The following is a 26,360-nucleotide window of genomic DNA, read 5'->3' as shown; positions in this document are numbered from 1 at the left end:
AAACTTCTTAGAGAAGGTGAAACGTAAATGACCTTCAAGAATGGATTGGCAGAAAGAAGGCATACCAGGTGGTGGGAATAGTAGCAACATAAATGCAGAGGTGGGATACACGTGGCCTGTTTGATAGGGGCAGGAGTAAGGGGAGAAGGGGAATTAGAGCACAGAGCGCTTACTGGAAAGTAATGGGAAATAAGATGGGTTGGGTTAGGTGATGCCAGACTCAGAGTGGCCTGAGAATCCCAGGATGGGGGGTTAAACTTGGTCTCATAAGATACAGTGAGACTGAGTAGATGCTTGACCAGTCAAGTGTCATAACCAAACATGGGCGCTTTGTGGGGGAGAATACGATGGCACTGGGCAGGACGACCTAGCGAGGAGGGAGGACGCAGACCGCCTGGAGGCAGCTGATGCCTTCAGACAGGAAGCAGTCGGGGTCTGGCTACGCTAGGAAGATGTAGAAAAAGAGATGGGTCCAAGAGCTATGATAAAATAAAATAGAATTCGGTGACAAACTTAGCAAAATATAGTGGAGAATAAAAACCACAGACATGCCTTGGAGGTTTCTGATAGAAAGAGCCAAGTTGGAAGGAGGAAACAGTCTAGACGGACAGGGATGAGTTTATTTGTGTGTTTGGAGAAGAAGTGACAGTGGGACATTTAGAAGTGGAAATGTCCTTCATCGATATGGGACTTTATTGAAAAGACTGGATTATAAGTTACAGAAACCATCAGCGTAGTGATGATTAAAACCTTGAGAAAATAATGTGTTCGGATGGAGGGTAGTATGAGGACAGGAGATGATATTAATAATGTTTACAGGAGTAGTATTTAGGATACTTGCTAGGTTTCAGTCACTGGCTTATGATTTTCCCTGCATTACCTTACTTATTGCCAGGTCACAGATAGTCAGAGAGGTTATATGACTTGCCCGAGATCACAGAGTGGGTTAAGTGGCAGAACCAGGACTCAGACTTAAACTGCTGAATTCATAGTTCATGCCCTTGACTTCGGTTTGAATTTGGTTCCAGTCAACAAAAATCATTAAAATAAACTTTACTTTTATTATTATTATTATTTTTTTTTTTTGGCTACGTTGCATGGCTTGTGAGATCTTAGTTCCCCGATCAGGGATCGAACCCGGGCCCTGGCAATGAAAGCACAGAGTCCTAACCACTGGAGCACCAGGGAATTCCCAAAATGAACTTTAATAAGTTCAGAAATATTGAGTACATCTTAAAAGCAAGGAAGATATTTATTTAAAAGACCTCCAGCAACACCAAATGCCGCTGAGAATTGTGAGGAAATTGGGCCCTATGAGAAAAATGTGCAGAGTCCATTATGTGCAGGCCACCAGATTTGGAGATTAGAAGATCGCTGGCTTTAGGGGAAAAGGTTTTGGTGGAAATATGAGGATGGGAGTCAGAATTCAAGAACTTATGGTGAGCATAAGAGGTCAAGAAATATGCAGTTGATTTGCTTTAGGAGGAGAAAAAAGATTGAACAGTAGTGACAGATTAAACAGGAGGGTTTTTTTGTGTGTTTGTTTTGCTTTTATATCTTTCTCTATCCTTCCTTTTTATTGTTATTATTTTTATTTGTGGCAAAATACACATAACATAAAATTTACTATCTTAACCGTGTTTAAGTGTACAGTTCAGTGGCGTTATTATGTACAGCCACATTGGTGGGCAGTCATCACCATCCATCTCTGGAATTCTTTTCACCTTGCAAAACTGAAACTCTGTACCCATTAAGCAATAACTCCCCACTCCTTCCTCTCCCAACAGCCCCAGGAAACCACCATTCTACTGTCTGTCTCTGTGCATTTGACTACTTTGGGTGCCTCACATAAATAGAACCATACAGTGTTGGTCCTTTTGTGACTGACTTATTTCACTTAGCATGATGTCCACAAAGTTCATCCATGTTGTAGCATGTGTCAGAATTTTTTCCTTCCTTTTTTTTGGCTGAATAATGTTCCATCGTATGTATATGCCATATTTTGTTTCTCCACTCATTTATTGATGGACACTTGAGTTGCTTCTACCCCTTGTGAATAATGCTGCTGTGAACATGGGTATACATATATCTCCCTGAGATCCTGCCTTCAATTCCTTTGGATAAATACCCAGCTGCACCGTTTTACCTTCCCACCAAGAGTGCACAAGGGTTCCAGTTTCTCCACATCTGCACCAACACTTATGGTTTTGTTTCTGTTTTTTGGGGTTTTTTTTTTTTTTGCTATAGTAGCTATTCTAATGGATGTGAGGTGGTATCTTACGGTTTTGATTGGCATTTCCCTAATTATTAGTGATGCCGAGCATCTTTTCACGTGCTTGTTACCCATTTTGTATATTTTCATTGGAGAAGTGTCTATTCAAGTCCTTTGTCTACTTTTTAATCAGGTTGTTTGGGGCTTTTTGTTGTTGAGTTGTAGGAGTTCTTTATACATCCCAGATATTAACCCCTTATCAGATATATGGTTTGCAAATATTTTCTCCCATTCTCTGGATTGCCTTTTCACTCTGTTGATTGTATCCTTTGATACTGGGAAGTTTTAAATTTTGATATAGTCCAATTTATCTATTTTTTCTTTTGTTGCTTATGCTTTTGGTATCTTATCCAAGAAATTGTCAAATCTAATGTCATAAAATTTTTCATCTATATGTAGAGGGTTCACAAGTGACAGAGTAAACTTTAGAAAGACTTGGTCCCCAGAACCAGTATCAAAGGTCCATTCTCTTTCCCCAGGCTGGATTCATGAACGATGGCAGAATCTTGGCCCTGGATGTGGAGCATTATAGCAATGGAGGTGCCTCCCTGGATGAGTCATTACTTGTAAGTGTTTTAATGAGCAAATTCACATTCTGGAAAGTGTTACATAAAATTATTTAATTCAGAAAAATGTTCAGTAGTTAAATAATATTTAATTATAAAAGCGTAAAGATTCGCAATGCAGGGAGCAAGTAGACTCATGTTACTTACTGGTGCCCCCAGGGTGAGCCCAGAGATACTTGCTAAGTCTGCATCTGTGTGTTATCTCTGTGTTTCCCAAACTTAGAGCTCTTTTCCCAGATGCAAGGATTAGACCTTCACCTTGACCCCACTCATGTTTTGAAATGGATAATTCTTTGCTGTAGGTCCGCCCTGTACACTATAAGAGGTCCCTCAGTATCATTGGCTTCTATCCAGTATGTGTCAGTGGCACAGCCACCCTCCAGACCTAACAACCCAAAATATCTCCAGACATTGGCAAATGTCCCAGGAAGGAAGAGGGGAAAATTGCCCCTGGTTGAGAACAAATGCATTAGGCCAAATACCAGCATTTTTTTTCCTGTTTTTCAGGACATTTTATTCTGTAAACTGAGAGAGAGTCTACATTCTGTAGACTGAGAGGGCCTATGAATGCTTCAAAGGCTTTTGGAAATTTTTAAAACCTGGGGAAAAATGCATTAGCCCTAATGTGAAAATGTAAAAGTAATGATTTCAAAAAAAATTATTCAAATCTTTAAAAATCATTTTACAGTAAAAATGCATTTAATTTGAGACATGGGTCAAGGTTAGCATGTTTGATGTGACGTAGGTCATTTCTGGCCTGATTTTGGTCCGAAGTCTCAGGATGGTAAAACAGGTGCAGAAGGATGAGGTCTCATCACATCAACTCTGGATTTCCCCAGATGATAGAGATGGGACTTCTGAAAATGGAAAATGCCTACAAGTTTCCCAACCTGCGCTGTCGGGCGTGGGCGTGCAGAACCAACCTTCCGTCCAACACGGCTTTGCGAGGGTTTGGCTTTCCTCAGACAGGGCTGATCACCGAATCCTGTATCACGGAAGTTGCAGCCAAATGCGGGTTGTCTCCTGAGAAGGTAAAACTGAATTAGTTTCACAGACAAAAGACAGTGAATTTTAGAGGTGGGAGGGCCACTGGGAGTCTTCATGTTGAGGAATTTGTGGTCCATAGGGGCTACATGATTTGCTGGAGGTAACCCAGCTAACTAGTTAACACAGAGCAGGACTCCAGAGTTCAGGGGTCCTTGTCTTACTCGGGCTCCTCAAAAATCCTGGGGCAGAGGGTATTGAGAAGTGAGCTCTGGATTCATTGTTAGTGAGAAGTCTCCATGGGTTAGAAGTATAACTGCTACTAATAAGTTCTGTCAAACCCTTCTTTCCTCTGCTTCCTTAACATCTTAGGGAGCTGTCATCTGAGTCATTTCAGTTACTAAAATGGCCTCCTTTCTGTTCTTTAAGTCTTGGTCCCAATTTCATTCATTAACAAGATCGGTTCCCTTCCCAGGATCCTGGAGTAGAGTTAGGGTGGGCAGAAGGTGTGCCGTCTGCCCCCTTCTCCCTCCCGTGAGGACCAGGGAAAACAGACAGCATCTCCCCAGCTGACTTCTCCCAGCAAGCTCTCTGTCCTCTTCTTGGTTAGATGAAGCCACTTTTCAAGTATGTTGTCTCCGGGCTCCATTTCTGCCAGCCCTCTCAGAAATTGACAGTCCCCTACAAGCATTAAATCTCCAACTGACCCTCAGCTGGCCCCTCACGCAGCATCCCCTGAAGCCCACACCTCTTGGCCCCATGCTGCAGCCATCCATGGAAAGCCCCAGTCCCTGATTCATCTACCTCCTTCCCGCCCCCACCAGCACTAGAATTTGTGACCATAGACAGGAGCCATCATCTTTATGTCTCTTGAACTTGGGGGGGGGGGCCTTCCCCCTCCCTTCCTGGCTGTCTCACCATGGCCTCTTTCCCAGATGTGCTGTCACATTGGTAGCACTAGGAGGAGGATCAGCTAATGACCTCCCTTCATCCCCAGAGAAGATGGAGGAGAGAGTAGCCATCCTTCAAAACACCACAGCAGGGGACTTCCCTGATGGCGCAGTGGTTGAGAGTCTGCCTGCTGATGCAGGGGACATGGGTTCGTGCCCTGGTCCAGGAAGATCCCACATGCTGCGGAACGGCTGGGCCCGTGAGCCATGGCCACTGAGCCTGCGTGTCTGGAGCCTGTGCTCCGCAACGGGAGAGGCCCGCATACCGCAAAAAAAACAAAAAACAAAAAACACCACAGCAGGGATTTCCCTGGTGGTCCAGTGGTTAAGATCCACACTCCCAATGGAGGGCATCTGGGTTTGATCCCTGGTCAGGGAACTAGGTGCCGCATGCCGCAACTAAAGATCCCGCGTGCCGCAACTAAAGATCCCGTGTGCCACAACTAAGACCCAGCACAGCCAAATAAATAAATAAATATTTTTTAAAACCCCCCAAAACAAAAAAAACCACCTTCCCCCAAATGGCACAGCTCACTAATTTCCAGTCATCCTTTTATAATGATCTGGGACTTTTTGGAGGGGGAGATGGGAAGAAGATATGTCTGTAATGACCCCTGTCAGCTTGGGGAGAGGGCTGGCCTCAACTGCTGAGAGTTTTCTCAGCTGAGAATGTGAAGTACTTGACCTTTTGTTCTCAGCTGGGTGCCTTAGTCACCAATTTCTGGGAATTCAGGAAGAATTCTACTCTGCTTCAGACATCCTGGGATAGAATCACTTAATTGTCTTTTCATCCTAGTTATGGGCTATATTTAAACAAACTTTCTTAGTTTCCTGTTTGGAAGTGAGTGGTCTTCTCTTGCCTCAGCATCTGAAAATTGAAATCACACGGATCATGTAGCCTGGAATTAAATTCAGCATTACCTTTCAACAGATACTCACAGGTACAACTGGAATTAAGTGTCCACAGTGTACCTGGACTGCACTGTTGAGTTATATAAGAAATATGAGGAAAGGAGTCCTTCCTCTGGACTTACACAAGAGTGGCATCGAAGGCATATAAGTGCTAACACATTTGATAGAGGCTCTGAGTAGAGGAAGAGGAAGATGTTATGTGTTGGGAAAGGCTTCAGCAAGGAGTAGATTGAACTCAGTTTGGGTTTTCTGTGATGAGCAGAATTTGACTAGGAGGACAGTGGGTGGGAGAGACTATGTGCCTAGTGCCCCACCAACCCTTTTGATCTCCTTCTCTTTTGTAGGTCCGAACGATAAACATGTATAAGGAAATTGATCAAACACCCTACAAACAAGAGATTAATGCCAAGAACCTGATCCAGTGTTGGAAAGAATGCATGGCCATGTCTTCCTACGCCCTAAGGAAAGCAGCCGTAGAAAAATTCAACTCGGAGAATTGCTGGAAGAAGAAGGGGCTGGCAGTGGTCCCCCTGAAGTTTCCTGTCGGCCTTGGATCAGTTGCTGCTGGTCAGGTCAGTTCTCCAAACAGACAAATCAAAAGGTGTTGAGGAAACTTTCCATTAAGGTGGATTAGCCATATGGTTGCAATATCTAATTGTTCAACTTCCCCAAAGCTGTGCTCCGTCCAGCTAGTTTTTCTCCAGAGGAGACAAGAGCTACTTTGCCCACTTCCCCAGGGTTGGTGACAAGCATTCTTGCTGGGAAATTGGGAGACCCAGCACCTATTCCTGGCCTTGGAATTGAACAGCTGAATTAGCTCACTGTGGGCCCATATCACTTAAGTATAAAATAAGGGTGGGGACCAATGACCCCCAAGACTCCTCTTCAGCTACTCTGATTCTGTGAGATAGAAACAGGAAATGGAATAGTAACAGGAAGCTGCAAGGCACTCGGTGCTCCTCCCATTTTTGGTGGGCTGGGGAAAATTACACCCAGAAAAATAAATCATTTAAATATCTTTTCAAACAATCGTAGAAGTTTTTTTTCACTTTATAGCCGTTAAAGGTATCACGGGGAGGACTGAAAATCTATTCTTTTTTTTAATAAATTTATTTATTTATTTTTGGCTGTGTTGGATCCTGTTGCTGCACGTGGGCTTTCTCTAGTTGGGGCGAGCGGAGGCTACTCTGTTGCGGTGCGCGGGCTTCTCATTGCGGTGGCTTCTGTTGTTGCAGAGCATGGGCTCTAGGTGCATAGGCTTCAGTAGTTGCAGCACACGGGCTCAGTAGTTGTGGTGCACGGGCTTAGCTGCTCCGCGGCATGTGGGATCTTCCCAGCCCAGGGCTCGAACCCGTGTCCCCTGCATTGGCAGGCAGATTCTTAACCACTGCGCCACCAGGGAAGTCCTGAAAATCTATTCTTGTTGTTTACTTTCTTGAATTGATTAAATGAATTCCCTGCTCGGTTGCTAAACCTCACTTGCAGGTTCCAGCTCTTCATTCTTGAGTGGGACTTACCCCGAACAGCTGGTGGTCTTTATTGTCGCTCATTGTACAGCAGGGACGTGGGAACCCTGTTCCCTATGTTCTTACGTGTCCGTATGTGTATCTGTACATACATGTGGATGAGGTGGCAGAGCCCTCAAAACTGTAGTCCCTCCCCTTCGCAGAGTTCACGCCTTTGGCTGAACCGTGAAGAAGGTACGGCAGGTGTGTGTTTTGAGCGCTGACAGAATAGGGATAAGTGGGGGTGGGGCCGTGAAGAGCACTAGTGTGTAGGCCGTGTGATGCGGAGGCCAGGAAAAGCAGGCAGGAAGGCCCTTCCCCCATTTCCACACCCATCATTCACCCATCTATCCTGACTCAGCCTCGATGAAATCACCAGAACGTTTTCATGCAGCTTTGATTGTAGGTGGGTTAACGCAGAGGGGCATATAACAACACAGTGGCGATCTGAGTGCAGCCTTCCTGTGCCTCTCCTGTTTACGATGGCAAAACAGCACAGATGTTGTTTAGTCATCTGCCTACAATTTACTCAGATGAGAGAGTCAAGAGGCTGTGGTTGAGGAATAAAGGCAAAAACAAGGTTATTAAAAAGGAAAGGAAGGGGGAAAACTATCCCTAGAAAAGGGTTAGCGAGCAGTGACTCTTTGTATATAGTTTTGGGGCAAACTGATCAGCCAGCGGCCAGCAAAGAGGTCAGTCTGGGCCATCTGTCCTTGAGTACACCGACCAGGATCATGCAGAAAACAATTTCCATTGTATATGAATCTTCTGGAAATTTGGGGGCGTTAGGCTGTGGGTAGACATGGCAGGCTGTCTCTATTCAATGGTTGCCATTACTTAATACCTGGCCTCCACAGGAGACTAGTTCTGTCCCATTTCCCTCATCAGAAATTTCTCAAAAAGTAGATAAAAATTAACGATAATTACTGAGCACCTACTATGTTGTAAGTTCTTTTAGATTTTATCTCATTCAGCCCTCAGGGCAACCTATAAGATTTGTAACCTTATGTTAATGATGAGAAACTGAGGCTCAGAGAGCTTAAATAACTTGTCCAGAATCCCACAGCTGGTGAGAGGCGGGGCCGGTGATAGAACTCAGGTCTCAGAGGCTCCAGAAGCTGTGCTTTGTCAGTTACATCAAGCTGCTTCCCCATAGCACCTTCTGGGGGGAACTGAGGTGGGATTCAGCTCAGCTGGGAAGAAACTAGACAACAGCCAGCAGCACAAATTCATTCTCAAAGGCTCCTGAGACGCCTTCCCCACCACCACCATCCCCTCCCATCCTTGCCTGGAAACCAGCTTCTGTGCTTAAAACATTTGCTTAGGGCTGAATTGCAGAGTTGAATTGAGGAGTTTGAGATCACTCAGGCTGCTTCCTGGAAGCCATACGCTGAAAGCCTCTGTTCTGAAGTAAACCAGATGGAGGGGGGAGCTAGAGCACCTTCTGCGTCTACGGCCCTAGGCTGGGTGATTTGCAATTTCCCACTTGATTTAAGCCCTATCTCCCCTCTGTTGGCTGGTGTGATTCTGTTTCATAGAAGGGGGAGCTGAAGCCCACAGAGGTGTGCTCTCCTACGGAAGGACATCCAGCTAGTGAGTGGTAGAACAAGGACTTGACTTCAAGACTGTGCTCCCAACAGCTGAGGGTGTCAAACATGCCTCACCTGCATTATATTTAATTCCTAGACAGAGCACTGAAGTGCGCACAGTATCTAATGAACCTCTGTATTCCCAGTGCCTTCATACGGCACCTGGCACGGAAGAGGAACTCAAACGTTTGAATGGCTGAGACATTTTGGGAATCTGTTGGGTCAAAGCTCATGTCTCACCAACACCAGCAGTCATTGCTTGAGGACTTAAATTTCACAGACTAAGTTCCAAGTTTATATTGGACAACCATCTGTTCCCACGTGCCAGTTGTGCTGATTTCGTAGATGCAGCTTTGCAGAATTATCTTTTCTGGCGCTAACAATGAGCCATCCGGTGGTGCCACTTAACTGAACCGAATTCGACATTTTAAGTGGCCCAGGAAGACTGCAGCAGCACATGGGACAAGTTACTCAGCAGTCTCGGACAGAAATGCTGCCCTAGACACACAGGCAGAGCGCTGCTGCCAGTGGGGTCACACGTGATGAAATGCAGAATCCACTGTACTTGTAGTTCAATCACATGTGCCAGTCACACATTTCACCCACAAGCAACTTCTGAATTGCTGGCAGAGCCAAGGAGGCCAAATAGAGTGTCTACAAGCTTAAGGAACAGATTAAATGGCTATGCTGTTGCCAATTCATTTATCAAACTTTTATTGAGTACTTACTGCTCATGAGTTACTATGTTGCTTTGCAAAGGATGCCTTAGGACATGGACTTTCCTTTCAGGGGGCTTACATTCCAGCAGAGGACAAAGAGGTGCCTTAGAATGGAGCCCAGGAGCAGCCGCTGCAGCTGGCATCCCCTGCCTTCTGGTGCATAACCCCTGGGCAGCCCTCCCCGGGTGCTCTGTAGAGGATGTCACTCCTTACCTTTATTGTTTAGAGAATAAATGACCAGGAGCACAAGACAGTGTTACCAGGACTGATATGTCAACAGAGTGTAAAACGTGCACTGCTGGATCTCCCCAAGGATATGACTCCCCACTTGGATATGACTATTATGGCAACGATGCCTTTCCTAAGGTTCTAAGATCCTCCCTTGGGCTGTGAGTGTAGGTGCCTTTGTCCTCAGAGAAAGTGCTCCTATGTCCCCATTTTCTCAATACATCCCTAGTTTATACCAGCTGACCAGGTAAATAGAGCCCATTTTCACTGTCAAAGTGCCTGATTTGGAATGCTAGAGGCTTCTGCGTGTCATTTGCTAGAGTAGTGTGAACCTTTGGATGCCAGTAGAGGCAGCTCTCCAAGTGTAGCCCATGGCCCACAGGTGGCTCTAAAGTTCCTTCTGGTGGGCAAAGAATCGATCTAGGAATGCACTCCTTTCCTTGGGCATATCTGGTGACTGACATGCAGTTCCTTTGACTTTCACTTCTGACCAGGGTTGTTTATAAGTAATCTAAGTGAGTAAAGCAAGGCTTAAAAATTTTAGCTTCATTAAATGGAAATTAGCTTGTTACCAGAATTTTCTGAAGACCTGCCTTTACAAATCCTAGATTATTATGCCACTCTGCATAGAAGCTTAGATATTAAGAAACCTAGCTGATAGCTTTTGGTGACCCCTGGCTGGCCTAGACTACATCTAGGAGGCTGGCACTTCCCAGTTGAGCAGCAGTAGAGGTGTGCCTTGGAGACCCCCTGAATCACAGTGGAACCAGTAGAAGCATTTTTCTCTAGGACCATATGCTGTTAATATTGCTCGTATACTGGAGACTCAAAGTGAAGACGCCATTCACATTTTCTGCAGTCTCCTGGGATATCTCAGTCTCCTGGCCCATCTCCATACCCCCTAGTTTAGCACAAGCAGACTTGGCAAGAAGGCACATTCCTATCGACTGTAAAACATGCTTAGCTTAGAGCCTGGGTGTTTCTGACCACAGCAGCCTTTTATTCTATGTTAGCTGTTTGGTTCCTTCTGTATTCCTGTGGGAGCTGTGCAGTTAGGTAAGATTACTTCGAAGTTCTCTTCGAACTCTAAAGCCCTATAACTCTGAGCCAAGATGATTGAGGGAGGGCTTAGCTCATTTTGCAGCAAAAAAGTAATGTCTATCTGCCCCATCTTATTTGGATTTTTATTTTTGCTTCTCTATAACATACCTACAACTATGGGGATAAGTGTTCATGTAAACAAGTCTTCCTTCTTCCCCAAACTATCTATACATAACTCTGCATTTAAAACTGACGACACCCTCTCCCCCAAAACACCCAAATCCAGATTATTGTTCCGCCCTGGGTAGGGGGGATCCTTGAAGGTACCAGGGCGCTCAGCTGTTCTACTGAGGAAATAGCGTAAGCAGCCTAATCCTGCCCCAGACTCACAGCCATCCAGCGACAGGCTGGCCTCTTGTGGGACGATCATGAGGCAGCACCTGTCCCTGCCTTGCCCTGGCTCTGCTCAGTGCTCTCAGGGCAATGGGGAAAGGGTCTGCGTTTATTTTGGCAGATGTGGAAAGGAGGGAGGGGATGCTTTACAGGGAAAAGGTTTTCTAATTGACAAGATATGTGATAATGTCAATCAAAAAGATCGCGGCAACTGTTTTCATCTTTTTTGCTTAGGCTGCTGCCCTGGTTCACATTTATCTAGACGGGTCTGTGCTGGTGACTCATGGTGGAATTGAAATGGGGCAGGGGGTCCACACTAAAATGATTCAGGTAAGAATGCAGATAATTGGGTTAAGTCGGATGTGTGCTTGTAGATATGTGTAGGAGAGAGAAACCTGGAGTGTACATCTTCTGTTCCCAAATAAAAAGGATAGGACACTTTAGCTTTGACTACTTCAACTGCTAAGCTATTCACAGAAACTGGGTAAACAAGCCAGTCTTGTAACTGACCCTCCTAAAAGAATGTGGTAGAATTGCCTCTGGTTGTCTTACTGCTAAAGAAGGTTGTATGGTCATTTGCTGCTTTCCTTTGGATATATTAACAAGTGTGTTGTCTTTTTTGAACCTTTGCTGGGCAATAAAAAGATTTAGAAATTCTGATGTATTGCGTTATTTCTTGCCCTTTTTATAGTAAGGACTCTGAACAACTGATAGTATAAAACACGTTTGATATTTCTAACCGAACTACCAGTTTTCTTTTCGCTCAATTATTTTAGAATAATTTTTAGCTACTGTTTCTATTTTGCTAGTTATTGTAATATTACAGATTATAAAACATTTGAAAGGCAAACATTATTTTAGAAAACCCTGCACAATTATACCACTTAGCAATAATCACTGTTTTGGGGTCTCTCTATTTTGACATTTTTTCTTTTTCAAAACATCACTGGCATTCTTTTTATATAATTTTATATCCTGGATTTTCACCTATCCTTATATAGAGTGACCATTTCCTCCTGTCATTAAGAATTCTTTACAATCATGATTTTTAATGCTGCATGTATATGTCTGTATAATTTCTTTAGCCATCCCCAATTGCTGAACACTTCAGTGAAATTTTTGTCCATAAACCTGTGATCAAACCAATGATTTTTTTAAAAAATAAATTCCAGGAATGGAATTACTGGGTCACAGAATATATCTTAAGTCACTTGCCACGTTACCAAATTGTTTTCCAGAAAGTATCCATCACATTTCACCACTACCCAACATTTTACATTATGGATTGTTTAAAAAAAAACTTAAATTATAATTTAAAAATATATAAGCTTTTATCATTTAAAAACTTATAATTATTTCCTCTATTAAATTATCTATTTAATAGAGGAAAGTATCTCATTATTGCTTTAATTTGCACTTTTCTGATCATAGAGGTGCTGAATATATGTTTTATTTCATGTTATCACTCGTTTGAGAATTGTGTGGTCATACCTGTCCCCCTTTCTGGGGTGAGACTTCTGTGTTTTCCTTGTTGGGCCGCCAGAAACCTTTCTGTTCTAAGCCTATGCACTTTGTGTAGGCGGTCTTCTGAAAGCCAGTGATGGGGAGGGCTCTGTATGCCGTATGCCCCTGTGGTAACTGTGGACAAACTCAACTAAGCCATACTGCTAGCAGGAAAGAGAATGTGGGACCAGCTGAGATGAGTAGTATGATTTTGCCCCATCGTTAAACACAAAGGAAGAACCTAGCAGCCAGCTAAGTCCTTACGTTGGCCAGTGGCACTGGCACCATGTACTTCTGGCATCTCCGGTTGGTGCAGCTGCTTTAACAAAGCCATTGTCCTTTCTCAGAAATCCTCTCTTCCTGGAGCATCTCCAGAAATGTGCATAAGGCATCTCCTCTCTGATGAAGTCAGATTTGCTAGAATTTTGCAGAGTGCAGAGGTAGGAGGGGCCTTGAAGGTGCTGATTTCATGATGATGAAAACATGAAACATTTCTTCCTGCCTTGGCTTGGGGCCTCACCTCCTCTTCCTGGTGCTGTTGCACAAAAGAAAGTCAAAGAACAAGAAAGTGTGCTCAGGGCTGGGGCGCCAGACTAGCGACAGGGTCTTAGACAAGAGGAACTTCTTGTGGCTGGAAGAATTCGTGGTCCTGCCACTTGTTCCAGTTGGGCATGGGGGTGTTCCACACACATGCTATCGTATGCTAAGTGCACGGGTCTATGACTAACCAAAGAAAAGTGAAAGAAGATCTCTTCCAAAATCCAGGTGGCCAGTCGTGAATTAAGGATGCCATTGTCCAACATCCACCTTCGGGGAACAAGCACAGAAACCGTCCCTAATGCAAACATCTCTGGAGGCTCCGTGGTGGCCGATCTCAATGGGTTGGCAGTAAAGGTAAAAATCGTTGCAGTGGCACCCAAATCATGAACCCCGTCAAGGCTGGAGCTCAGAAGATGTTGCAAATCAACCCAGCTCTTGTCTCCTTCCCACACCCTCTTGGGGAAAACTGCGCCTTCCCCCAGTCGGGGGCTCAGTCAGTGTCAGGACTGGCCACTCTCCTGAGCGGGAGATGCCACCTCCTTTCTCCCTCACTCCTGAAAGCTCACTGGTCCCCAAGCCTTATCAGTTCTACTCAGAAATGTCTCTTTCCAGTTCCAGGTTGCAGTACCACGGCTGCTTTGGTTCAAACTTGCGCCTCTTGTCAGGGCCATCGCGAGCCTCTGTCTGTCCACCCCAGCTTCATTGCCTTTCACTCTGGCTTCCTGCAGCCAGGGAAAGCTTTCCCACAAAATAAATCTGACCGTGCTGTGCTTAAAAACAGTGACCGGTGGTTTATCAACAGCTTTTCTGTTAAGTCCTGACCACTTAGCAGGGCTTACACGGCCCCCATCCCAGGCGGTCTGTCTTTAAGACCAGCTCATGCTTCACCCCCAACCCCATGAGACCTTTCACCCCACCTCTTACGGGGTTGGTGTCTTCCTTCTCCTCTTAAATAAGCCTATATAACAGCACATAATAGTGTGTTTTTGAAATTGTTGTTCTCGTGACATTATGGTCATAATTTTAACTAAAAAATAATCCCTAGGACGCTTGTCAAACTCTTCTAAAACGCCTTGAACCCATCATCAGCAAGAATCCTGGAGGCACTTGGAAGGACTGGGTGAGAACCGCTGTTACTTTGTGTTGTATGTTAGGAAAAAAAAGGAGAGAGGAGAGTGAGACGTGTGAATCAAATACCAGTAGAAAGGGCACATTAAAAGGTACTGCAGTTACATCATGATCAATAGAAGCCTTTGGCTCTCGGCATGTGGAGATATTATCACAGCATGATGGAGGAACTCCTACATCTGGGACAATTCTCTATTAGAGAAAAGATGGTTCTTGTGTCCAGAACTCTTGTTTTAATCAAGAATTAATTAATGTTTCTTCCTAAGGAATCTAGGTATTTTCTAGATAATAGCAGTCCATCTATTTGTTCTTTTTTGGGGGGTTCCCCTGTTCCTAAAATTGGAAGATAACGCTAGAATCCTTTTATAAAAGTAAAAATCATATAAGCGCCCTTTAGACAGAGGAAACCAAGCCATTTGGGTATATAGTCAGCAAGTAGTAGGCACTAAATGGAATGGAAATATTCAACTGCTTCCTTTCATCTACCTAAAATCTAATTGGATGAGAAGACACACATTCTAAAGGCAACTAGGAAACTTTTCAGAGTAACAGGTTCTAAAGTACCAGGTGGTGTGGAATGGATACCCACTGAAGGCTGACAGTTCTAGGATGTCAAGTCATATTAAAGCACTGGTGTGGAGGAAATAACATTGGAGAGTCTTACTTAGAAATGGTTCCTGCTATTCCATAGAGTTAGGATTCATTCTATAATTCATATTTATAGGAGCTCTCAATCCTTTCTGGGCATATTTATTTCTGCCCTTTGCCCAGTGCTTCCTGAGAGAGTCTGGTTGGAGAAGGATGGACAGAGATGCAGTGCAAGAGAGTCAGTCCTCCACCATCAAAAAATGCTGTCATTCAGCCCACTTTCCTCTGTAATGGTTGCACTTCTCACATTTTTCTTTCTCAGACTTGGGGGCATCATTTTGTATCTTAGTCAACTGTGTACACTGCAGAGTCAGGAGAAGCCTTTTGGTGTATTGTACCCCTCTCCTAAGTCTGTTATGGATACATGATATTAAAATTAAATGTCTGACCACCCATTTTTTCCTGAAATGTTCTGTGTTAATAGGCTAAGTCTTTCCAGGTGACTGAGTGAAATTCTTCATAAGCAGAACATGTGTTGCCCCCAATAGTCCAATTTATAAGTGTAACATACCATGGGAGTCATTTATTATGATGATATGCATTGAACAAATGCTATTCCTACAAGCAGTGAACCATAAATGCCTATAGAGATGGAAAATGCTGAAAGGAATAAATTAAACTTGGTCCTTCCTAGTTTTTACTACTGATCACTTTATTTAACACAGAGTAAAATTAATACTGAAGTCTCGAGTGATTCTTACTTTAAACATCTTTATCGCATCACGTTGTATTCTTCTTTCCCAGGCACAGGCTGCTTTTGATGAAAGCATTAGTCTTTCAGCTACTGGATACTTCAGGTAAATCGTCCTTTCAATCGCATGCTATGGAAAATGGCAGCGGTATCTTGAGGGGAGGTTTCATTTCTGTTTGCCATTTTGGCAAAAAATGATTTTGTACCTTGTGTTAACCCACTGTTATAAAGAACAATTAGGTGCTACTTAATCCAAATTTCCAGAAAGCCTGGGAAAAAATAGACACAGAAATAAAATACAGCTGAATCGATGATTCAGATCATACTGGGAAGTACTAACCTGGGGGTTAGTGCTTGGAACCCACAACAGTGGTTGACCTTTTGTTGAAAACTCAGTGTGTCCCTTAAGTTAGGAAATGAAGGAAAAGGGATGCAAATTAAACCCATAATAAGATAAATACCATCTCACACCTTCTAGATTGGCAAAATATAAGAATTTGACAATAACTGTGTGTTGTCAAGATGTGGCACAACTAGAACTCAGACACTTTGGAAAAGAATCTATCAATTTATCGAGTTATTTTAATGGAGAGTGGAAGCCATCAGAGAATAGAGTGATATAGAGAGTCATACCTGATTTTGTCTCTTTGTCACTTGTCATGGGAGTCCCAGGCTATCAGGAATTGGCTCTCAGGAATAAGCCCCTCCAGACTGGGCGGAGCAGAGGAGAGAAGGGTAGAAAGTACTGGCAAGCTGCTGGCCTATGCTTCTCTTCTACCATGGCATTTGTTTGGTGTTCTTAAAGAACAGTTAGGAACAGAGCAGGCCATGGTGCCTGATGGAGCGACCAGAGTAGTGGCACAGAATGAGAGCCAAGGGGCCTGATCCCTCGCACAGAAGGCTGAATCCTAGAGCCAGCAGATGGGTGAACTGCCAAGTGTGCACCTTTGATGTAGTGTTTGGTGTAAAATCCAGGTGGAATCCCCCACATCTGATGACGATAGGATTACATGACCCAATATTAGCCAAAAGCAATAGGATGAATATCCATACAGTCAGCAGTTAACTTCGAAGCATAAGGAGTCAGTGGTAGGGAGTGGTTTCATGTTTTTATCAGGCAAAGCAAGTAAGAAGTAAATATTTATTTATTCAGCAGACTTATTGCACGTATTATGTGCTACACACCATTGTACATGTGCACTCCTCTGGTTTGCTGTGCATACAAATTGAGCACAGCTCTTAACGGGTCTGTTTAATCATTGTGGTCTGCAATTAGGGGACTTGATCACTTAACAACGCTCCTCAAGAATTCTATTTCCTCCAGGGGTTATGAGTCGAACATGAACTGGGAGACAGGCGAAGGCCGTCCTTTCGAATACTTTGTTTATGGAGCTGCCTGTTCCGAGGTTGAGATAGACTGTCTGACAGGTGCTCATAAGGTCAGTACCAATTGGGAAGGCCTTCAAGTTGAACTCTAGATACATCTATTTTCCACATATTCCATCTGTCTGAGCACCAGAGAGGCACCATGTAATCGGCCTAGGGATAATTTGTCTGTTTTACCAAGGAAAATAGAAGCTCAGCAATCGCCTCAGTGTTTTATGTGGAAAACAACTGGCAGCCTCTCTTCTTTATTTCCCCTGCTCTTTCAAATGGAATCAGGAAAAAAAATCACTTCAAGGAAGAAACACAGCCTACAGGGGGCTTCAAGGAAGAAACAGCCTACAGGGGGCTTCGATGTAGAAACAGCCTACAGGGGGCTTCCTCGTGCATGAAATGCCATCATATGGCATTCTTTTTTTTTTTTTTTTTTTAAGAAGATGTTGGGGGTAGGAGTTTATTAATTAATTTATTTTTGCTGTGTTGGGTTTTCGTTTCTGTGAGAGGGCTTTCTCTAGTTGTGGCAAGCGGGGGCCACTCTTCATCGCGGTGCGCAGGCCTCTCACTATCGCGGTCTCTCTTGTTGCAGAGCACAGGCTGCAGACGCGCAGGCTCAGTAGTTGTGGCACACGGGCTCAGTTGCTCCGCGGCATGTGGGATCCTCCCAGACCAGGGCTCGAACCCGTGTCCCCTGCATTAGCAGGCAGATTCTCAACCCCTGCACCACCTGGGAAGCCCCATATGGCGTTCTTGAATGATTTCATAAGCATCCACAATCTGCTAACAAGCACCAAGGGCCAGCCCAGGGGAGCTAGTGGCCAGCTTTTGATATCTTTTGTCCACCTAGATCCTGCTTTTTAGATAGTTTAAGAGCATCCTTATGCTTTTAAGAAATGCTATGGGGCTTCCCTGGTGGCGCAGTGGTTGAGAGTCCGCCTGCTGATGCAGGGGACACGGGTTCGTGCCCCGGTCCGGGAAGATGCCACATGCCGCGGAGCGGCTGGGCCCGTGAGCCATGGCCGCTGAGCCTGCGCATCTGGAGCCTGAGCTCCACAACGGGAGGCCACAACAGTGAGAGGCCCGCATACTGCAAAAAAAAAAAAAAAAGAAATGCTATGAGGAGATGCTCACACAGATTCTCACACACACACACACACACACACACACACAGAGACACACACACACTCCTGCTTCAAGGACTCAGAGTTTCTCCTCTTGTAGCTGGGCCTTTGAGGGTAAATGAAGCCCCTTGCCACTATCAATAACAATAAATGATCATCGATGGATTAAATGGGACTGTGATACCCTCACAACTGTCATGTGATAATCTGCCCAAAAGCTACCGAGAGGCAAGCTCTAGTTCTTGATATTTCCAAACATCCTTTGTGACTGCATCTTGGATTATGATCAGATATGTTTTCATTTAATATGTCTCCAGCCTGTATGTTTTTAAACTGTAGTCAGCCTAATCTTTGAAATTATATACACCCTTATTGAACCTACACCTTTATTGAATCTGCCCATTCAAGTATCTAGCTTGTCAGGATTCTGATTCAAACCAGATTACTTTTGGGGAAACTTGGACTGGGGCAAGACAATGATCTCTCTAAGCATGCTTTTCATGCTACAGTAGCTGTCCTGTGTTAGGGAGTTCAGTAGAAAGTCCTCTGATGCTAACTGATTTCTACATCCCCCCTCCCTCGAAGAAAATGTTGGTGAAAACGTAATCATTTGGGTTTCCTTGTGTCTTGCATATGCCTTGGTCTTGTTAAGATCTAAGAACAGGGTAATAATTAGCCTTGGTATTAAATGTTAAGGTGTGCTCTTATAATTTATTGAACAATCTTTTTTTTACATAAATTTATTTATTTATTTTTGGCTGCATTGGGTCTTTGTTGCTGTGCACGGGCTTTCTCTAGTTGCAGCGAGCGGGGGCTACTCTTTCATTGCAGTGCGCAGCCTTCTCATGGCAGAGACTTCTCTTGCTGCGGAGCATGGGCTCTAGGTGCAAGGGCTTCAGTAGTTGTGGCATGCGGCCTCAGTAGTTGTGGCTCGCGGGCTCCAGAGCACAGGCTCAGTAGTTATGGTGCACGGGCTTAGTTGCTCGGCAGCATGTGAGATCTTCCTGGACCAGGGCTCAAACCCGTGTCCTCTGCATTGGCAGGTGGATTCTTAACCACTGCGCCACCAGGGAAGCCTAACTGAACAATCCTAAGAGATGCATGAGACAGCCTTATCAGATGTCTTCATAGAAGCTAGATCTGAGGCTCAGGTTAGGTATCACCCCAAGGCAAAAGGCCATAATGTGACATCCCACTAAGGGACCTCCCTGTGGCCTGTTTTTCAGAAATTCTCTTCATATTGATGGAATTGCTTTAACAGACATTTATCAGCTGATACCATTTCTGAGGGTCAGGAACCTGGGAGTGGCTTATTGGGGTGATTCTGGCTTGGGTTTCCTCATGAGGTTACCGCCAAGCTGTTGACTACCGCCAAGGGTTGCAGTCATCTCAAGGCTCAGTGGCAGCTGGAGAATCCGATTCCAAGCTGCATTGCCTGGTTGTTGGCAGGAAGCTTCAGTTTCTCACGGGCTGTTGGCCAGAGGTCTCCGTTCCTCACCACATGGACCTCTCCATATGATGTTTCAGTGTCCTCAGGACGTGAAAGCTGGTTCCCCGTGAGGGATTGGTCCAAAGGAAGAGGAGAGAGAGAGAGTATGGGCGATTAAGATAAAACCCAAGACAGAAGCCAGAGTCAGCCTAGTCTCGGAGTGATGAACTATTACTCCTGCCATATCCTACTGACCACACAAGCCACCCCTGGTAGAGTGCGGGAGCGGGCTGCATGAGGACGTGAATACGGGGAGGTGGGGGCCATCGAGGGCCATCGTGGAGTCTGGCTGCCACAGCCTAGAGCAGCCCTGTCAAATGACAATGCAGACAGCAGTAAGTCCACAGCCTTGAAAGCAAAACCTTCACTAGCACTGCAGAATTGAGAGCATCCCTGCTCGCCTCCAGTTGAGGCCACTGGTCTCCTAGAAGAGGCCACCAGCCTTGCTAACTTGTGTGGAAGAGAAATTTACATTTCACTGTGTCTTTAAACAAGATGGGTGGGTACCTGAAGTTTTATCATAGTAAAACATTCTAGATCACTATCTAATTTACTTAAGAAAAATGCTAGATGAAAGTCCCAGATCAAATAAGGAAATTCTTGGGTTTCCTTTGTTGCATTCATAATTATAAGTAGAATCTGTCATGACAAAGACCATATGTCACAGAAAAGAAGGTACAGACCTGCTGGGGAGCAAAGGTGTCACCACCAGGCTGGCTGGGCCTGCTGTCCTTCTCCTCATTTGTAGGTTATCAGAGAACTTTTGGTCACCAAGGTGGTAATGTTAGATTTAATCTCTGCTCTGCTCTAAAACTGAAAAATGTAAAATAGCATATAACAGATTTTTTGCTGATGTGCCCTGAGCTCTTGATTCAGCAACTGTCACCCAGCCAGCTGGACTCTGAATGTGGGGTTGTGTGGTAGCCACAGAGTTTTGCAACAAGGATCAGGAGGGCCATAGACATTTCCTGTTTTCTGTGGCATATGTTCTATTTGTTGTAGTGGATTAAACTGAATATGTTACATCACTCAGCTGGAATCAAAGTCAAGTAAATATTTTTCTCTCCTATTTTTTCCAAGAAAAAAAAAATCACTGATTAAGCTGGTTGAGTATTTATATAACTTTGAAAGTTACACATAATAAACTTTGTTGCTTCTTTCTCCTGAAATATAATGTGGCCCAAAGATAGGTTCTTTTCCAATGCCATCCTGACAGGAACTGCTTCTCGACTTTGTCTCCCCAAGTTGTATTCATTAAACTAAACGTCTTTACTTTTTTTTTTAATTACTAGAACATCAGAACAGACATTGTCATGGATGTTGGCTGCAGTATAAATCCGGCCCTTGACGTAGGCCAGGTATGTGGAACTGACTTTCCTGACTCCCTATTTGTAAAAGTCAAAACTTCTGGGGGATCTGCCAGCAACACATCCCGTTGGCTTGTTCATCGTCTTCTTATTCTATCCCTTTATTCAGAATCTTTCCATTCAGGACAGCCACGGAACTCAAATCTCTTAGTGTTTAAAAAAGGGAAGGGGACAAAGGTGTTTCAGTTCCACGAGGAAAAGTTGATTGGCTGCTTCTTTAGAGAGTCACATGCTCTCTGGAAGCTTCCCTCACTTTCTTTACCTGCCTCAGCCCCAGTGGGCCATTCAGCTCCCTACTTGCAATGAAGCGTATAGTCTGAGGGACTCTCCAATTAGGACATTGACTGGAGAACGGGAAGAATGTATGGGTTGGAGAAGTCAAAGCGGGCTTCCGGGAGGAAGTGGTGTGGACCAGGTAGTCAAAGAATGATCGGGAAGAGGTGTTCTGGGTGGGAGGAGAGTGGAGGAAATCAACCTAAAGAGAGAGCTAAGATTCTGCACACCTTGTGTTCATGGCTGGCAGTGAGGAGAGGCTGGTGGCAGCGCTCAGCCATGTCCCAGGAGCAGGATGTGAGGCTGGAGGTAGGGAGCAGAAGAGGGCCGGGCTGGTGGAAGCCTCCAAAGACAGGCACCTCACTTAGCAGGGGGAGGGGACTTGGCCCGGGGAACAGTCTGGAGTGTTAGGAAGCTTCCTCTAACATCGTGGTAGAGAAGAACATCTCTGCTAATAGATAGAAGTGAGGATGGAGATGGGTGGAGAAAATATGGCCACAGGAAGGAAAAAAGGAAGAAGAGACTCAGAAATCACAAGTCTGTGTGGGCCTTCCCTGGTGGCGCAGTGGTTGAGAGTCCACCTGCCAATGCAGGAGACACAGGTTCGTGCCCCGGTCCGGGAAGATCCCACATGCCGCGGAGCGGCTAGGCCCGTGAGCCATGGCCGCTGAGCCTGTGCGTCCGGAACCTGTGCTCCACAACGGGAGAGGCCACAACAGTGAGAGGCCCGCGTACCGCAAAAAAAAAATTAAAAAAAAAGAAGTCTGTGTGGAAAGGTAATTTTGTCCACGTGCTGACATCTAAGAACTGGAGCATTTTAAACCTGTAAAGGAAGCTAAGCAAGCACACGGTTCAAACCCTTCATGTTACAAGCGAGGAAACTGAGTCTAGAGATGTGAGGCCAGCAGGCTCGTGAGTGAGGAGCTGCTAAGGTTCCGGAGCCCCGAGAGTCTTTCCTGGGGTGCTGGGGTCTGTGGCCAACCAGTCAGAGAGCGTTTCATCTGCCTTGTAGGCAGAAAAAGTCAGGGCATTTGGGCTACAGGCTCCCTGAGGGTTCTTCCAGAGCTGCAATTTTAATGCCAAGCTGAGATTCGAACTCAAGTCCTTTGAGTGAACTTAGCGTTCGCTAAGATGTTCAGACATGCTTCGAGGTGAACTTGTAAGTAAACATTTGGAGACATACTCCAAGACATGCTGAAAACCCCCTTCAACTTCATTTTTAAGATTCAGACTAACAGCAAGAAGGTGAAATGTTACTGTTGACTGTCTTTTCTCATATATGGAAATTTTTATTTTTATTTATTTTTTGCCTCAGATTGAAGGTGCATTTATTCAAGGCGTGGGACTTTATACAATAGAGGAACTGAATTATTCTCCTCAGGGGGTCCTGTACACTCGGGGCCCAAACCAATATAAGATTCCTGCCATCTGTGACATCCCCACGGAGTTGCATGTTTCTTTGTTGCCTCCGTCTGAAAACTCAAGTACCCTGTATTCATCTAAGGTAAGCTGTGCTCTATGAATAAATGCATGTTTACGTGATATCTGTGCCAGGAGGGAGGGGCTACAGTCATCTCTTGGTTGTTTGGGGGGTTTGCCAGGATTGTAGGGGAAAAAAGCCCTATTAAACATTTTTTTTTTGTTTGGCCGCCATGCGGCTTACAGGATCTCAGTTCCCCAACCAGGGATTGAACCCGTGCCCCCCGCAGTGGAACACGGAGTACTAAACACTGGACCACCAGGGAACTCCCAAAACATTTTAATTTTAAAGTAATTTAACAACATTATACAATTTAAAAAAAATACTCCAAATCGTGGAGACTAACACAAACTACTGTTACCATCAGGTTGTCTGATTTTTTCATCTTCATGCCAATAATCACCTTAATGCCTATATCTGCTTTCTCCATTTGGGATCATTTCCTTAGGCTGGAATCCTAAGAATGGGAATACTGGGTTAAAATAGTGAATTAGTTTTTTAAAGGAAAAAGTTGTACATGTAATATTTAATATTTTATGTACCCGTACATGCACATATGTACCTATAGATGCACATATACATAATACACATACATAGGTATATATATACAGAGAGGGAAAGAGAGAGTCATAATCTAGTTGACTTGTTTCCCTTCCAGGGTCTGGGAGAGTCTGGGATATTCCTGGGGTGTTCGGTGTTTTTCGCCATCCAGGACGCGGTAAGTGCAGCACGACGGGAGAGAGGGCTGTTGGGACCGTTGAAGCTCAATAGTCGACTGACCCCAGAGAAGATTAGAATGGCCTGTGAAGACAAGTTCACAAAAATGGTATGTTCTGCTCATGCAAGTCTGAGTTGTTTTTTTCCCCTGTCCTTGTGGTTAAGTTTCATTAACCCACCGTGGTGGTTTTCCACGGAAGAAGTGGTGACAGGAATCCTGAAGACATCTGAGCAGGAGAGCAGCCTGCCTGCAGTGGGGCTCAGTTCTACACCACTAAAAAAGAAAGGTTCATTCTTCATTTCTTCACTCATCAATTGTATATTCCTCCTTATTAGTTTTGTTCCCTTCCCAGGACACATCAGTCAGGGATAAAGTTCAGGAACTGTGCCCTGAACCCAAGAATCCCAGGCCGAGAATCTGGGCCACCTCCACAATCTAACTTCCTCGGAAGGAAGTTTAGAGGACAGACTAAACTTCCTTCCAAACCACTGGGAGTATGCGCCATTCCTCATTTGAACCACAAAGTAGGATGGGCCCTTTCCCAACCCCCAGCAGCAGGAATCCCTCCTGCAAGCCAACCCCCCTCCCGCCCCGCCCCCTCCGGCTGAGCAAACATCTCAGCTCTCCTTGGGCGTTTCCAGTGGGATTTTTCATTGTGGGAGGAGGTCATGCCATTGACAGTGACTCCTCTGACTGTAAACAAGTTATTCCTTATACTGAGGGGAGAGCCCCGTCCTATACCTCCTCTCATGAGGGCTCTTCATGGTACCCCTTATAGCTCTTCCTAAACCCCACGAATCGCTGCTTCACTCTGGAGAAGCACAGAGGCTGATTCCACCTTTCCTTTGTCCCTCTTCAAGCATGAGATGACTCTCATAGCTGTCCTGCCTCGCCCGACCCTTGGTCTCCTCCTGGATTCCTCCACGTTTCTCATACTGTCATGGCCAGACCTCTCGTTGTCCTGGTCACCCTCTGGGTGGTTTTTATCCTATTTTATAGTCTGCTATTTGTCACACATCACAAACATTTTCCAAGTTGCAAACATCCAAACTTGTCCTTTTATTCCAGATTCCAAGAGATGAACCTGGATCCTATGTTCCTTGGAGTGTACCCATATGAATCAAATACAAACCTCTGGTGAAGATGGGGTGGCTCTTCCAACAAAGCAATCTATCCAGTCTCAATGCTCTAGGATGATGGGTCTGAAAGACAAATTTTCACAGTTCAGAAATCATTTCACAGAGTATTGCTTTTATAGGATGCTGATTTTAAATGTTCCATTTGGAATTTGATAGATATGCTTAAGCAATTTAGAAATCATATTTTAAATGGCATAAATGCTAACTGGTTTCCTCTAGAATGGTATTCTTTATTATTCTGTCCCTTAAATCCATCCAGCTGAATGGAATGGAAGATGATGGTTTATATGTAATTCATAGTTGGCTTGTATTCACCAACAGAAATTATACTGTCTAGTGAAAGGTGGTTTTCTAAGTAACTTTATTAGTATGAACTGTAAAGTTGTCATTTTCTCATTTGTCCCCATCTGCTAACACCCTCTTTTTCTTGTCAGAATGGATCTAGGCACTATGTCTAAAGAGTCTGTAGGACCAAAGAAAAAAAACCAGATAAATTGAACTTAATCAAAACTAAAAAGTTTTGTGCTTCAAAAGACACTATGAGAAATTGAAAACACAAACCACAGAACAGGAGAAAATATTGAAAATATTTGCAAATCGTATGTCTGATAAAGATCTACTGTGCAGAATATATTTTTAAACTCTTACAACTCAACAATAAAAAGATAAATAACCCAATTTTTAAATGGGCAAAGGAATTAAATAGACATTTCTCCAAAGACATCCAGGTGGCCAATAAGCACATGAAAAGATGCTCAAACTCATTAGTCGTGAAGAAAATGCAAATCAAAACCACAATGAGATATCATTTCACACCCACTAGGGCAGCTGTAATCAAAATGATGGACAACAGTAAGTGCTGGTAAGAATGTGGAGCAATTGGAACGTTTATCCATTGCTGGGGAGAATGAAAATGGTGCAGGTCCTCTGGAAAACACTTTGGCAGTTCCTCAGAAAGCGAAACACGTAGTTATCATATGACCACTCTTACATATATACCCAAGAGAATTGATAAACGTATGTCCACACAAAAACTTGTACACCAAGGTTCATAGCATTATCTATAATAGCCCAAACTGGAAACAGCCCAACTCTATAAACTGATATATGTGTTCTATCCATGTAAGGGAATATTATTGAGCCATACAGTGAATGAAATACTGATACATGCTACAACATGGATGAACCTTGACAACATTATCTGAGTGAAAGTAGCCAGGCACGGAAGGCCACATATTCATAGTATGATTCCATCTATGAAATGTCCAGAATAGGCAAATTCATAGAGACAGAAAGTAGATTAATGGTTGCCAGGCCCTGAGGGGAAAAAGGAATGGGACGGTGATGGCTAATGGGTACAGGGTTTCTTTTCAGGCTGATGGCAATGTTCTGGAATTGGATAGAGATGATGGGTGCACAACCTGTGTATATACTAAAAACCACTGAATTACACACACTTTAAAAGAGTGAATTTTATGGTATGTGAGAAACAGAAAACAAGGAAAAGAGTGAGAAGTTGTGAGATTCATAAGAAATATATCCCAGTGGCCTTTAGTGACAGGAAACCTCAAAGCAGCAAGACAGAATCACTGAAAAACTCCAAACATCAGCACTGATGTATAAAGGACTAGAGACTAGAGTATAATATCTTCTCCCTGTCACACTTGCAACTCTTGACTCTTGTCCCAGAGCCAGGTAAGACGGCAAAACTTCTTCAATGACCT

The 26,360-nt window shown here is 44.2% G+C and overlaps 1 protein-coding gene across 4 annotated transcripts in view; it reads left to right on the top strand.

The window, feature by feature from the left end:
- Positions 1 to 26,086, top strand: part of AOX1 (aldehyde oxidase 1) — a 70,299-nt gene extending 44,213 nt beyond the window's left edge. The window contains exons 24-35 of one of the 4 annotated variants that reach the window (XM_029224677.1): positions 2,752 to 2,838; positions 3,678 to 3,869; positions 6,029 to 6,256; positions 11,394 to 11,489; positions 13,428 to 13,556; positions 14,248 to 14,322; positions 15,723 to 15,775; positions 16,994 to 17,108; positions 20,952 to 21,017; positions 22,615 to 22,803; positions 23,438 to 23,605; positions 24,566 to 26,086. In XM_029224677.1, coding sequence (XP_029080510.1) covers positions 2,752 to 2,838; positions 3,678 to 3,869; positions 6,029 to 6,256; positions 11,394 to 11,489; positions 13,428 to 13,556; positions 14,248 to 14,322; positions 15,723 to 15,775; positions 16,994 to 17,108; positions 20,952 to 21,017; positions 22,615 to 22,803; positions 23,438 to 23,605; positions 24,566 to 24,616 — 1,449 coding nt within the window. In that variant the 3' untranslated portion in view covers positions 24,617 to 26,086. Of the gene's footprint in view, positions 1 to 2,751; positions 2,839 to 3,677; positions 3,870 to 6,028; positions 6,257 to 11,393; positions 11,490 to 13,427; positions 13,557 to 14,247; positions 14,323 to 15,722; positions 15,776 to 16,993; positions 17,109 to 20,951; positions 21,018 to 22,614; positions 22,804 to 23,437; positions 23,606 to 24,565 lie in introns of those variants that run through there. The other 3 variants (XM_029224679.1, XM_029224680.1, XR_003793856.1) reach the window with 3 other exon arrangements.
- Positions 26,087 to 26,360: the final 274 nt, after the last annotated feature.

Source organism: Monodon monoceros, unplaced genomic scaffold, assembly GCF_005190385.1.
Source record: "Monodon monoceros isolate NGI ecotype Baffin Bay Population unplaced genomic scaffold, NGI_Narwhal_1 Super_Scaffold_16, whole genome shotgun sequence".
Classification (NCBI taxonomy): Eukaryota; Metazoa; Chordata; class Mammalia; order Artiodactyla; family Monodontidae; genus Monodon; species Monodon monoceros.
Note: the sequence above shows the minus strand (reverse complement) of the source record. Positions and strands in the feature narration are given on the sequence as shown.